The sequence below is a fragment of the Ambystoma mexicanum genome, chromosome 5q (genome assembly GCF_040938575.1).
Source record: "Ambystoma mexicanum isolate Mex_15411 chromosome 5q, UKY_AmexF1_1, whole genome shotgun sequence".
Classification (NCBI taxonomy): Eukaryota; Metazoa; Chordata; class Amphibia; order Caudata; family Ambystomatidae; genus Ambystoma; species Ambystoma mexicanum.
The window spans coordinates 129,389,632-129,405,422 of NC_090933.1; the positions used below are offsets into that span (position 1 = coordinate 129,389,632).

Consider the following 15,791-nt stretch of genomic DNA (forward strand, 5'->3'; position numbering starts at 1 on the left):
ATATAGAGAAGTGCCGGACCGCATCTATAGGGCTATGCCTCGACCAAGAAACAGAGGTATCATTGTGAGAAATCATGCCATTGATCCCACTATCCAGGCAAAGAAAAGAACTGAGACAGACTCTTAAACACTGCCCTACATTTGAGAATGCCCAGAGAAAAGCTCTGAAGCAAAAATACAAACATTGGCTTTGCTTTCATAATTGTAAAGTTAAGCAGAATGTTGCTCAAGATATGCTGCAGTTCTCTTCAAAAGATGTACCCTCCTTCTGGCGAGTGATCAATAATCTATTGACTCGATCGTCTAACTCTGATTAATCCCATTAGAGAGCAGGGCTGGATTGATCACTTTACAACAGTATATAAAGGGTGAATCTGTGCGGGGAAAACCAGTATAGGGACCTTACTGCTGGTTCATGGCATTTGGCATTCTGGGAGGGTCAAATAAGCCCTTTTGTTTTGCGTAGTAAGAACTTGCGTGCACCGGGCCTGATGACCAGTCGAATGCCATTTTAAAACTTGATCCCGACCTATAAGCGCACATTTGAAGTATAATCTTTAGCAAAGTTACATCACCAGCAACCAGGTCAAAAGCGTGGACTCGGTCCATTATAGTACCAAAAGTGTAAAAGCTGGTTGCCGTATAATAGACCTATAGCGCTACTGGACATTCCAGCCAAAATGTACACGAGTGCAGTGTTGCAAGAATTAACGGAGTGGGCTGAGGGTGCTAGCAGATTAGATTTGCTACAAACAGGTTTTAGGAAGGGCATGGCGACAAACTCAAACAGGTTTATCCTAAACTTGTTAAAAAAACACTAGGCAATGGCAAGGTCGAGACCAGTATATATGGTGTTTATCGACTTTCCCATGGTATTCGATGGCATTGATCGAACCAGCCTGTGAGCTATACATAAAAAATGGGGCTGTCCAGCCACTTGCTAGAGATCTTGGTGGTCCTTCATTCGGACACCTCTATTATAATCTATCTAAATGCCGAAGGGAAGCTTTCAGCGCCTATTATCACTATGTGTGGTTTGAAGCAGGGATGTGTTTTGGCCTCTGCTTTTTAGGCTTTTCATCTCGGATTTGGCAGAATCTCCAAAGGAATTTGTAGTTTCTCACCGAACCTGGCTTCCATTTGTTTGGACTATTTGCTATATGCTGACTATCTTGTTCTTTTTGACTATACTCCAAACGGCTTGCAGCACAAGCTTGACGCCCTGGCTAAATACGCCAAGTTAAATCATTTAAGTATCAATATAATGAAATGGCAGATACTAACATTTAGACAAAGAATGAAACAAAAACACAGGAGCGAGCTTTCAGTGGAATATTGGTGGATCACCTCTGCCTAAGGTTTCACATTTTTGAAACCTTGGATGTAGAATGCTTGAACTGCACCAGAAAATGGAGCTGCAAAGTTACAAACGCTCCAAGATGTTAAAGCTCGCAACTCAAGCTTCTGCTGTGAACCGGAAGTTCAGACACTTTTCCCTGACCCCAGTCTTAGAATTTCATAGGGCGACGATTGTACCATCAGTAACCTATGGGGGTGAGAACTAGGGCCTGCTGCCATTAGTCGACTGTGATGCCTTGGAGGGTTTGTTTGGGAGGAGGGTTTTACAGCTACCGAATAGTGTGCCAGTGGCTGTAATCCGGTATGATTTGGGATTATCTTTGATAAAATGTCATCTATATCATAACCACCTCTCACTGCTGCAAAATATCTATTGTGCCAAGGAGGGGTAAATTTGGTGGCTGTTCAAGCAACTGTTCTATAAAAAATCTTGGGTTGTTGTTAGGGAGAATTCTCTGTAAGGCTAATTTCCCAAACCTAGTGAGTCCCCCAGCAGCTTTGCTGGATTTTTTGGGGTTATTTTTTTTCTCTCCTGCTAAGAGATTCTTTTGCTTCCACTCTTAGACCTGATTCGAGGTGTTCCTTTAACTTTCCATGTGTTTTATGGGCTAGGAAGTCTTTTACTCCATAGGGCCTCATGTGTTTTTTTGATGTGGGTTACACAGCACCCTCCGTGCTGTAACCCATTGGTGTCGTAGCGACCCCCCAACATAGACTCCATACCCTGGGACTGACTACTGTCTCCCAGGGCATGTAAAGTCACCATTGGCTTTGCTAGTCCCAAATTATGAACAGAAACCAGTACAAACCATCATATTGTGGACGTACTGGTCGGGGCAATTCGATTGCCCCGGGGTCTGTTGTTCGAGGGAGCACGTCTCCGTCCCCCCTGATCGAGTTTTGGCTGGTGGCAGTGGATACTACTTTTTATATTCGATATATCTCTATGGGATTTTCCCATTGTTCGAGGCTTTTTTAATTATTTAATTCTTATATCCTCGAACATACCGCCGGTTTATTTATTAAATATTAATTCGCCGGTTGGTATTTTTCGCCAGAACTCGATTCTAAAATGGCGTTTGTGTTCTCTTCTGTGACTCCAACCCAAGTCGAGCCCTTTGTTCCACTTTTTGGAGGGCTTCTCCAAAGAAGTCTTCAAAAGTGGTGCCACTCTGTCTGGGTACCACAGGGGGTGTCGGAGGGGGTTTAGGCACCCTGGACTGAGTTGCCTTGGCAACTCAAGTCGCACTCTTGTGTGATTGGCCCAAGTGTGTTTGATTGACAGCTAGGCTGAATGAATGGGGGTTTGCTGCATAAAAGCAGGGCTTTGGGGACTGGAACTGCAGAAGTCGCCACAGGACCTACGAATCCGAGGAGGGAGAAGCTGAGCCAGCCTGCAATGACACCACCGGTGGAGCCCTGCTGAACCGTCTCACCACTTTTCCCAACGACAGAGGAGCTCTCCAGCCCGGAGAGTCTTCTTCCTTCGACTGGTGGGGATAACTAGTCTACCTTCTTTTCGCCTTCCTGGAGCATCTTGTGGCCTCCTTGCCTGTGTCAAGCACCCCGGCAACCGGGATACCACATTTTCACCACTACCGTGAACCCAAAGGGTAGTACCTTTGTACAGGAGAACTCCGCGGCTGGTTTCTTACCTGGCAGTGCAACGACCTTCATCCTTCCTCCACAACGAGATCTTCTCTTCCTCTGGAAGACGCTGCGACGTGCACCCGCTGCCAGGAACAACTGCCCCCGCTGGAGGATCCTCTCCATTTAAGGTACCGTGTTCCGCCTGGCTTCCCTTGCAACCGTTTGAACGGGGTGTATTAAATCCTCGTCTCTCGAACTTGAGTTAGCCTGGGACACCTTAGCTAACTTTCCTGCACTGAACTAAACCTTTTTCGAACTACCTCCACAAACTTTGAAGACTAACTGTCTGATCTTGGGCATCTTCTGCCTGGCTCCCTTGAAAGTGGGCCTGGCACCTAAACTTCCTTGCTTACCAGTAGACTGTGCCTTCCTAACTTGCTGTGGTTCTTTAAAAAGTGTTGTGTGTAGGCTTCCATAATTCTGCTTTTCCCTCCATTTTTATTTAACTTGTTGGAGTGCCATCGAACGTTAAGCGCTCACCTCTGTCTGGAAATAAGTGGTGTTAACTAAGACTTGTCCAACAAGTAATCCGGGATGTACATATGATAATAGTGATTGTGTTTTGAACTTATCTTACCAATTTAGTGGTAGTGCGTTTTATAAGTGTGTGTTAAATAGATAATTATATACTTTTACACCCAAGCTCTGGTCAGTGTTTGCTTGTACTACTGTATTTCTGTACCTATTTTGTATGCTCTGTATACTGCCTAACTCTTCTTGAGGGATGTCTGACTGCTCAGCCACAACTACCAAGTGAATCTGTGTGGTACAGACTGCTACCAAGTGGGTTTACTGCCAAACACCTGTAGTCTTAAATCTTTTGCAGTGGTCCCTAAGGGAACTGCACAGGTTTCTGCCTAACAGTTGTCCTCAAAAATTGGGAAACAGTTTGACATCTCAAAAGACACACTATGTAATAATCCAACCCTTACGAAAAAGACAGTGGGGGCCAGGATTGCCACAACCAGCAAATTCAGAACCCATCATCTGTCATGACCCATAGAACTTGCCCCTTCTGGAGCTCCTGGTCCTTATTGCGCCGGGGCTTGTATTCCTTGTTACTCCCAACATGGACGCAACAAGTGACTTGCCTCACACCAGCTTTCACGTCGCACACGGCACGGCCTATAAATTGGCCACGGCCCCACGCGTCTCAACGCTATCATTAGGTAGTGACTTCACATTTGTGTGCCGTTTGGCGAATCTTCTATCCAAGATCCTGGTTTCCTTCCACCTTCCTTCTCCCTTTCCCTCTATTCGACTCCTGAAATCCCCATTCTTAGCGACCGCTACCTACTTTCCTGGACATCCTGGAACAGCGGCCTTCCCGGAACACTGAACGCGCTCTGCAGCCGGACGAGACTCAAGCGAGTCTATACAAGACCCGATCAGTCCACAAGAGGAATCCTCCCGCGGAACAGAGCAAGAAGCGATCCCAGGTGAGACGGGGGAGATTTACGACAGTTTGAGACGGCAAACGACCGACACCGATACTGCTATGGAGAAAGCAGTCCAGGACCTTATGCGTAGCATGCAAGAGCTCACAACTGAAGTACAGAACTTAAAGGCTGAGAATGCTGCGCTAAAGCAGCTAGTTTTGTCTCGCGACCCCGCTAACAAGGACAGTGTGTTACTTGGTGGAGTGGTGGACAAATATGATGGATCGCAAAATCCTTACGTGGATTCCTGGATTCCTGCTTGGTGCATTTTACCTTTAAGCCCTATTTTTCAACTTCTAGGGCGAAGGTGGGCTTCATTATCTCACACCTCACAGGGAACGTGTTAACCTGGGCTATGCCCTTAGTGAACTCAGGGGATGCCCTCCTGGATGATTATGATGGATTCATTCAGGCACTCAAGACTATGTTCGACCGCCCAGACCAGGTTTTTAGTGCTCAAGAACGCTAACTTGATTTCCGACAGGGTACCCAGGATATGCTAACATACGTTACTAGATTCAAACAACTGGTCAAGGAACCGGATTGGTCCTCTGAAGCAAGTTTCACTCTATTTCGGAGGGGTCTAAACGAGGACATTAAGGATGAATTAGCCCGGGTGGCTCGTCCTAGTTCCTTCCAGGCTCTTATGGATCTAGCCCTGCAGATAGACTTTCGAATCCAGGAAAGAAAGGCTGAAAGGAGAAAGACCAAGACACCTTTTCAAAATAATTCCCTTGAGGCCTCTGTTAAAACCGATTCTGACCCAACCCCTGCCACAGGTTCGGAACCCATGCAAATCGGAGCCTTCCGTGGGCCTATTTCCCCTCAAGAAAGGATGAGAAGGATCCACACAGGCCTGTGCATGTATTGTGCCTCGGATAAACATCTTGTTAGAGAATGCCCTCTAGCCCCTCCACGACGTTCGGGAAACGCCAGCTCCCGATCATAGATGGAGCGAGGTGTCGGGAGAGAGATGTTTGCTCCACATCAATTCCATCCTTGAACTCTCCTGGACAAAATAGTTTGGTGATACTACAGGCCTTCCTCTCACCCTCCAAAGACAAGACCTATCCCATTCTGGCCTTGGTAGACTGCAGAGCTATGGGAATTTTCATTGATCAAGACTGGGTTGTTAGTCATCATATTCCGTACGAGACACGAAACACCATGCAGCCGGTGGAAGCAATTGACAGAAGACCCCTCTCTTCATGACCCATAAGCCTGCAGACTAAAGAGATCCAACTTTCCATAAATCACCATCAAGAACGGATTACATTTGACATCATTAAGTCAGCCCATTACCCCATGGTTTTGGGTATGCCCTGGTTACAAAAGCACAATCCGTATAGCAATTGGACAACAGGATCATTATTCCTGGGCTCAGAGTTCTGTATGTCCCACTGCCTATCCCTGGACACTTCCTCGATAACTCCTAAAGAACCTCCAAGAGACAAAAAACACCGCTCATGGTTTCCAATATCATACAAGTTCCAGAGTCCTATCAGGAGTTTACTGATGTATTTTCTACCGCCATAGTCCAAGCATTACCCCCTCACAGGCCTGAAGACTGTGCCATAGATACAGATCCCTCAGCTGTAATTCCCTTCGGCCGAATGTTCATCCTTTCCGAACCTGAAAAAAGGCCCTTCGGGAATACCTCGACACCAATCTTGAAAACGGCACCATAAGACCCTTGTAATCTCCAGCAGGTGCTTAGTTGTTCTTCGTTCCCAAGAAAGACACCAAGGAACTCAGACCTTGCCTCGACTATCGAGGCTTACACCAATGCACCCTCAAAGATAGATACTCACTGCCCCTAATTTCGGATATCCTGGAAGCTGTGAGAGGAGCCGTAATTTTCACAAAGCTGGATCTCCGGGGTGCCTACCATTTAATTTGAATCTGGGACGGGGACGAATGGAAGACAGCCTTTAGAACACCCTTTGGTCATTTTGAATACCTAGTCATGCTTTTTGGACTAGCCAATGCTCCCGCAGTCTTTCAGCGTTTTATGGACAGGGTGGTCTGATATGTTGTTCCTCTTCGTCATTGTCTATCTGGATGACAAATTGATTTTTCCAAAGATCCTCTAAAACATGAAGAACGCGTAAAAGGCAGTACTTCAATGACTTTGTGAAAACAAACTGTTAGCCAAACCCGAAAAATGCTTGTTCCATGTTACTTCTGTTCACTACCTAGGATTCATCCTTAGCCCAGAAGGAATTGGAATGGACCCTTCGAAGGTAAAGGCCATACTGGCTTGGCCCGCTCCCACTTCTGTGAAACAGGTGCAATCCTTCCCGGGGCTCGCCAATTTCTACCGGAAGTTTATTTCTACCCTTTCCAAGATTGTTCAGCCGATCGTAGCTCTATTGAAGGACACCCCCTTTATCTGTCTACATCGCAAGATAAAGCATTCCAACGATTGAAGACAGTTCACACAAGCCCCCATCCTGACCCAGCCCGACACAAATCACCCATTTCTAGTGGAAACGGATGCCTCTAACTACGCCATAGGGGCGGTCTTGAAACAGGAACTTGAGGATGGACTGGAACACCCCATTGCTTACCTTTCAAGAACCCTGACCCCCAGTGAGACTCACTATTCCGTCCTGGAAAAGGAACTCTTGGCCATCCGCCAAGCCTTCACTGAATGGCGACACCTACTTCTGGGTGCTAGATATCTAGTTCAGGTCCCCACAGATTATCGGAATCTCCAAATCCTACAGTCTTTGGAGTGCAGGAACAGTCGTCAGGCCCGTTGGGCCTACTTCTTTGCCCAATACCAGTTCCAAATCACTCACGTTCCTGGATCACAAAACATGATTGCTGACGCCTTATCTCGACGTCCAGACTACGCAGCCACTGAGGACAAGGCCTATCCTAAGATGTTTCCCCAAAATATCTTTGTAGCTCAAGCAATCAACCTCCTGGAAGAAATAAGAGCGCAAACCCAGTCCTCTGACCTCTGGAAGGAAATTTCAAGGAAGAATCCATGGAATCTAAGAGTCAAGGAAGAATATCTATTCAAGGACAATGCACTGGTCATTCCTAAGCAGAAATTACAACACAAGGTAATAAAACCTCTGCCATGATACCCCTCACTCCGGTCATCCTGGTATAACACACTCTCCGTCTTATACAAAGACAGTTTTGGTGGCCTCAAATGAAGACCGACATACAACAGTACGTCAAGGCTTGTACTGTCTGCAGTCAAAACAAACATGATAACAAGAGACCGGCGGGTCTTCTACTGCAACCATCGCTGCAAACAAGACCATGGGAGTTTATTGCTACAGACTTCATTGTGGAGTTACCACCTTCCCGAGGGTACACAACCATCATGGTAACCATAGACTTGTTCACCCATATGGCTCATTTCACACCTTTGTATAAACTACCATCCTCATCAGAACTTGCTGGAATCTTCCTGGAACATATTTTCCGTCTCCATGGACTTCCTTCCAAGATCATATCGGACCGAGGACCTCAATACATTTCACAATTCTGGAAACATCGGTCGTATTCTAGGGATCCAACGCGCTCTCTCATCAGGTTATCACCCACAAACCAACAGAGCCACGGAACGTGTAAATCAAACTCTGGAGCAATATATTCGTTGTTTTGCCACCAAGGTTCAGGATGACTGGTCTCGCCTCATACCCCTGGCCGAGTTTGCCTACAACAATTCCGACCACTCAGCACTCAAGGTCAGCCCTTTCTATTGCAGTCAAGGTTTTCACCCGTCCGTTTTACCTGCTGTTCCTCCACATCCCACTCCAGTACCTACTCTCGACTCTTGGATACAGACTCTCATCAACATTCACAAGGAAGCCAAGGAACAATTGAAAGAAGCCCAAACACGCACTAAGCTCTATGCGGATTCCAAGAGAAGACCAGCGCCCTCTTATTCTGTTGGTGATCAAGTCTGGTTGTCCTCAAAACTATTACCCCGACATCTACTGCCAAACAAATTGGCTCCTCGGTACTATGGACCATTTTCCATAAAGGAAGTCTTCAATCCGGTCTCATTCCGACTGAAGTTACCCGATTCCTGGAAGAAAATACACCCAGTCTTTCACACCTCCCTATTGAAACCTTACTTCCAATCCTCCCGAAACTCCTGCAGACCCAGTCCTGTAGTTGTGAATGATCAGCTAGAATATGAAGTGTCCCGAATATGCGATTCCAGGTATAAACGAGGTCGACTTCAATACCTGGTTGAATGGAAAGGATACCCTCCTAGCGAGAGAACCTGGGAACCAGTTTCTAACTTAAACACCCCTCGACTGCTTAGAAGATTCCATCTCATACACCCGGGCAAACCTGGTGGAACAGGTCTTGAGGAGGCATGCTGTCATGACCCATAGAACTTGCCCCTTCTGGACCTCCTGGTCCTTATCGCGCCGGGGATTGTATTCCTTGTTACTCCCAACATGGCCGCAACAAGCGACTTGCCTCACACCAGATTTCACGTCGCACACGCCACATCCTATAAATTGGCCACCCCTGCGGCCCCGCGCGTCTCAACGCTATCATTAGCTAGTGACTTGACGTGTGTGTGCTGTTCGGCGAATCTTCTATCCAAGATCCTGGTTTCCTTCCTCCTTCCTTCTCCATTTCCCTCTATTCGACTCCTGGAATCCCCATTCTTAGCGACCGCTACCTACTTTCCTGGACATCCTGGAACAGCGGCCTTCCCGGAACTCTGAACGCGCTCTGCAGCCGGACGAGACTCGAGCGAGTCTATACAAGACCCGATCCGTCCACAAGAGGAATCCTCCCACGGAACAGAGCAAGAAGCGATCCCAGGTGAGACGGGGGAGATTTACGACATCTATACGCCGACTTGCTGGTTGATGTCTGGCCAGTCGGAACCTGTCTGGAATATTTGATTAGATCGCCTAGTTGGGCGTGGCGGGCAATGGTGATGAGACTGAGAATGAATTTGATCCACACAAGCGAAATTCTGGTTGCCTGGAGTAAGGTTCCAAGAGAGCTCAGAGTTTGTCACTTCTGTTCTTGCATGGAAGAGGTGGAGACGCTTTGACAGTGTTGCACTGCGACTCTCTAGAGGTGAGGACTAAAGTGTACTCTGGACACTGGACTGATCCTTATGTCCAGCTTCATCCTAGCAGAGTATGGCAGCTGATTATGAATTCTTTTGGTCTGAATAAATGGAGGACTGCTGCGATTAATTTTTTTTTTTAAATCAAGTTCTTGCCACATGGGAGGGGTAATATCCTCAACATAACATGCATTGAATGTGTCTCCCCTGTATTTTATTCTTGTTTTATTTGCATCTCTTACGTACTGAAATATTTTTTGCTGTTCATTGTTTATTTCTTGCAAAGTACTACACATATGTATACATGAATGAGTTTGTCATTTTATTTCTTTTTTTATGATATATTGTATGCTTTTTTTTAATTCTGTTTGTTAAAGGTTACTTGTTAACCAAATAATAAAAATAAAAAAATAGATTCAATGAGAACATTTTAATGCACTACAGTCACTGGATATTCTCTTCTATTGGCCACTGAATATACGTTGTTTATTGTCACATGGAATGGAGCAAGTATTACTCAACTTTAAAATGAAAGTTCAGAGGATCACAAAATCATTTTATAGCAAATAGAGAAAAAATCCCATACTTAGTTCAATTTTGTGTCCGGCCACGGTTAATGGCTTAGATAAGCAGTCTTGAGAAATGAATTCAACTTTTGAGTACGACTTCCAAAGATATGTTTTTCAACTGATGGAAAAGTACTGTTTCTCACCACTGAAACACATGAATGATAAAGAATCGGAATTGCATAGCATCTAGCCGATGGGAATTTCCAAGTCAAATGTGAATGCAAATCACATCCATTAGCAAAAGAATAATAATTAATTTTGAACATGGGTTCAAAATGCATGTTCAATTAATACCCTGCCCATCCCTCCTTTCCGTTCATGTGTCAACTGCTCTGAATACTCTTTAGAAGTGTTACAGTTGTGTGTTAAGCATTAAACCAAGGTATACGTACCGAAGATTGCCAGTTTTAGAAAATGGATCAATGCATTCATCCCGTGACAATATCCGATGTGAAAAAAGTTTCTTTTCAGGGTCCAAAAAGCCTAGAATTAAGAAAAAACACAATTTCCTTAGATATACATTTATTGAAGTAAACCCATGCCTTTTGCTTCAAATTCCTCCACAAGCACTAGGTCACCTTCTCGATAATAAGAATCTGTCACTTAAAACAGTTAACAACTCAGTAAGACTCATTTATTTTATACAAAGGTACTGTATGTATTTCTTGGTTGGTGTGGGTGCTATAACTATACAGCTTCCAATATCTAACGGTTTGGAGAAAACTGGGAACTACAATAACATTAAGAGACCACACTGCAGGAATACGAACCCAGCACTGGTTGGGGGAGCCGAGCAGTAAAAGGAGATGCAAGGAGTTTGGAACCAAGAAGGGATGGAATTGAAGAGTGAGGGGATACAGAACACAATTGGTGGCATATCAACTAAAAAAAGGATGGTGTGCAACAGACCGACGGGAGCAAATAAAACCTAAATGCCACCTGGAATTTGAAGGGGTGGAGGACTTTGCAATGTATATACTATGCCCATCTATTTTAAATTGAGCTTTGTCTTGATGCACATATGAATCATAAGTGTTGTACCAAATAGCCAGGATTATTTTTACTTGCATTAATCTTCTCTCAACTTCTAAATGTAAGGAGAAAAATACTTCAACCTCAAGATATTTCAGAGCACAAAAGCAACTCCAGTTTAATATCAGTCCCATGAGAAAAATCAAGCTAACCGCCAAGTCAAGAATGATTCAAATGAGGCTTCAAGTATACCACAGCAAACTCATTTCCTAGAGCCAACACGATTAATAATCGGGTAATTCTTTAAACCCAGACCTACGATCGGGGAGTCCAAGAGTTAAGTCATGGGGGAGGGGGTTAGGACTCAGATTTGGAAAGGAGTGAAGGGTGAGGGGGGTCTACATGCTAGTGAGAAGCCATATCTTGGAGTATGATGTAGCCAGTTTTCAACCCCTCGTCCAAGCAAGGGCGTGCATCTCCCTCATGGGATAAAACGCCCTCCCCACCATCCATCAGGCCGCCAGGTAGGGAGGGGCGCTGCACGTCAAAATAAAATTACTGAAAACAGGAGATGGGCTAAACCCAGAGTTCTTAGATGACTAATGGACACAGACACCAGAGTGAGTTTGACAGGCATCCCAATGGGGACCTCCATTTATGAAATACGCTTATACTTTTAACCCCTTTTAATTTAGGATTCCAATGGCAAGAGCAACAAATAGATGGGGACCTGCTATGTCAGCTCGCCCTTCCTTGGAGGGTTCTGAGGTACCCATAGGGTGAGTTTGACGCAACAGATCCCTTCGCTACACTCCGGTACCACCCACATGGAGTGTGAGGCCAGAGGATGGCCTCTGTGGGTTGTCCCATCTCACTAAGCAGCTTCAGTCAGGATGCTACCCCTATGCCACCACCTCATGCCAGGGGATACCTGTCCTATACCCCATTTTTCCTTCTTAATCTCTTTACATATAAAAAACACATTCGTCTTTCAGGTTGTAGCACTACAAAATAAACTTTACAGGATGTATGTAGAAAACACCCAATCACTTGTGACTCCGCTTACCTCTAGAAAATTACCCTTATTCAATATAAGTGCAGTACAAAAAAAGTTTCTTCGTAAGCATGTGAAACATGCTTACACAAATGGCAACCAGGTAGTCTTAAAAAAACACTTGCCCATTCGGGTGGAGAAAGCTAAGCGTTCCGCCTGCACACAGGCTTCGTCAGGCTAGTAAATCCAATAATGCCAAATGCACCAGCAACTTTAGAATAGGCAGCTAGAGTGGCTTGCTACTTCCTCCCAGTTACGGGTTGGCTTTATCATGTGATCGGAGCCCCAAACGCTCCTATATCAGAGAAGATCACAAAAAATATAGCCACCAGTTATTTTTGAAATTCGAAAAGTGACCTCAACAAGGCGTTCCAGCAATACTATCCCTAGGGTGACGTCCACTGTACCCATGGTCCCTCACGCGTCGAGGTCCCACAGACTGTTTTGTTTCTGACATGAGGTAGCATGAAGTGTAGCGTGAGTACAGGTGTATCCAAGCAGATATGTATCGGACAAGCTCATAACGCATCCATGCACCTTCTCTCAGGGCATGCAGGGTGGGTGCATGTGAATCTAAGCAGATCCAAGCATCAGAAATACGATTACGGTGAGTAATGTATCCCTTATGAGGCTTGTGGAATCTGTTTAGATCACATGCTATGCATAGATAATGCGAGCAGTCCAAGGAGAAGGTGGTGGGCCGTGAGAAGAAGCAGCAGCAGCAGCAGATGGATGTTTTAGAACTGCTTGCCCCACCTGTGTATCTGCTTTGGAATGTGTGTCAATGCAGTAGTGCTGAGTGAAAGTGTGTACTGAGCTCCATGTAGCTGCTTTGCAAATGCTGTCTAAGGGGATGTTTGTGATAAAAGCCAGAGTAGCTCCTGTGCTCCGTGTGTAGCGAGTTCTTTGTGTAAAAGGAAGTGTTTTGTTTAATAATGAACAGCATAATTGTATACATCCGACTATCCATCTGAAGATGGCATTTTTGGAAATGCGGTCTCCTTCTCTGCCTGGTGCTACGGAGGCAAACAGTTGATTTGTTTTCCTAAATGGCCTGGTCTTGCTTACGTCGAAAGGACCGCACTCCTCACATGCATTGTGTGGAGTTTTACCTCAGCTGAGCTAGTTGGAATCCGAAAAAAGCCAGAAGCTCAATCGATTGGTTCACGTGGAATTTGGAAATTAATTTAGGGGAGAACCTAGGATGAGTACGTAAAACCAATTTATCTTTATGGATAATAAAGAATGGGCCCTGCACTGACAATGCTTGCAATTCACCAACTCTTCTTATGGAAGTAATAGCCACTAAGAAGGCAGTCTTGTATTTCAGGTATTTAAGACTTGACTTATGCGCGAGCTCGAATGGGGGCCCATGAGCTTTGCTAGTACTACATTGAGATCCCATCCTGGCGGTGGGTTTGAAATTGGAGGGCGGAGTCTTTTTACTACCTGCATGAATGCCTGAATGACTGGAATTTTCCACCACAATACTTTGAGAGGTGGTATAAACTGATAAAGCCGCCAGGTGGACCTTTATAGAGTTAAATACTAACCCTGAATCTAACAAGTGGAGCATATAGTTTAGAATGTGTGAAGGAGTACATTCTATGGGGTTTATTTGTTTTGACTGGCACCAAATTACAAATCTCCTCCACTTGTCGAAATAAGTGTCTAGTGTTTGGTTTGCATGCCTCCTTGAGGAGATCCATACACCGCTGTGGTAGATTAAGATGTCCGAACTCTGACTTCAGGAGCAATGCTGCAAAGTTCATTGAGTGTGGTTGTGGTGCACTGTTCCCCATGTTGGGTTAACAAGTAGGTTTGGCACGGGACATTGATGGGATCGCACACCGCCAGTTTGTGCAGATGTGGATTCCACGGTTGTCTCGCCCACATGGGAGCACTTAGGATGCGTGTCATCTGTTCTCTGTGCATCTTGTTCACTATCCTGCTCATTAATGGAGACAGGTGGTGGGGGGGGGTATGTAAGCGTAAGCACATTTCCCTGACCAGTTCATCCATAGGGCGTTTCCTTTGGAGTCTTTCTGGGGGAACCAGGACGCAAAGTCTGGGCATTGCTTGTTTTCTACTGTAGCGAACAAGTCTATTTTGCAGTAACCCCACTGAGAGATGTAGTCTACGACGCTTTAGTCTAGTCGCCACTTTTGCTCCTGTGGTAGGGGATCTCTGCTCAGAGAGTCTGCTATTGTGTTGAGTACCCCTGGAAATTGTGTTGGGAGGAGAGAGATATCCCCCGTCTGAGTGCCCATTTCCATATTTTCAGCACCAACTTGGACAAACTTGGAGTGCATGCTCCCCTCCCCCGTTTGTTGATGTGGAACATTGCAGTTTTGCCGTCTGTTACAATCTGAACCGCGTGGTTCGTCAGTTGCGCTTCGAAAGCTTGAAGTGCTTTGAATACTGCTAGTAGTTCCAGCCAGGTTGATGTGGTTCTGTTCTGTGCCGTGAGTCCACAGACCATGTGTTGTGTGGTGAAGGTAATGAGTCTGTTGTGACAATAGCTTTTCTTCCGGATCGTGGAAGGGTTTTCCCTTTAACAGATTTTCTCTTGACTACCAGCATAGGTTGAACTAGTGTTGGCGAAACGACCACTAGATCGTCCCACTGACCACTTGCCCGAGACCACTGTTTCGCCAACCACTCCGGCATTGGTCAAATGCGCAGACGAGCATGTGGGACTAGATATATGCACAATGCCATCATGCGTAGCAAATTCATTGCTTTGCGTACGCTTATCTGGAGACTGGCTTGATACTGTGGTATTTGCTTAAGCATGTTCTGCACGCTTTTCATGGATGGAAAGGCTAAGCCTGCTCTTGCATCTAAAACAGCTCCTAGGAACTGTTTTGTTATGTTTGGTACAAGACTTGACTTTTTCTCGTTTATCGAGAAGCCCAATTGAAAGAAGATTTATGGTTCTTTGCGTGTTTTGTTTACAAAGATGGGGAGTTTCTCCTGTGATCAGCCAGTCATCCAGGTAGGGGTACAATGGGATTGCCTCCCTGCGCAGGTGTGCCACCAACACCGCCAGTACCTTGATGCATACCCTTGGGATGAAGCTATTCCGAAGGGTAGCACCTTGAATTGGTAGTGCTGGTTCGCTAATTTGAACCGCAAGAAATTTCTGTGTGCTGGGAGCATTGAAATATGAAAATAGGCCTCTTTCATATCCAATGTTGCCATGTAAGCCCCTCGTTTTAGCAAGGGAATTACTTTTTGTAGCTTTACATAAGTGTTTGCAGGGCATATGTCTAATACTGGGCGTATTGTTAGATCTTTTTTTGGCACAAGGAAATATGTTGAATAAATACCCTTGTTTACCTCGTTGGCCAGCACAATCTCAATGGCATCCTTGAGGAGCAGCGCGTTGACTTCTTCTAACAGGATGAGTTCTTCCCTTGATGTTTTCTTTTGGCGCGGCGGGTGGTTCAATGCAGTTCCATACAATAACCTCCCGCTACTGTAGATCACACCCACTTGTCTATGGTAATTCCCTCCAATGCGTGGGTGAAGTTTGAAATCTGTCCACCTACTGGGGAGGCATGGAAAGGGGATCCTGGAACGCTTGACCCTGGTTGTTCCATGAAGAATTTTGATATTGTCCGTATACAGAGCCTCGTTGTGAACTTGGCCGCGAAAGCCCCTTTGGCCAGGTTATT

General features: G+C 45.5%; 1 protein-coding gene across 1 annotated transcript in view; it reads right to left on the minus strand.

Annotated features, from left to right (window-relative positions):
- Nucleotides 1-15,791, minus strand: part of CTDP1 (CTD phosphatase subunit 1) — a 1,764,689-nt gene that overhangs the window by 1,453,035 nt on the left and 295,863 nt on the right. Inside the window, exon 6 of the mRNA XM_069620649.1 lies at nucleotides 10,478-10,568. Coding sequence (XP_069476750.1) covers nucleotides 10,478-10,568 — 91 coding nt within the window. The remainder of the gene's footprint in view (nucleotides 1-10,477; nucleotides 10,569-15,791) is intronic.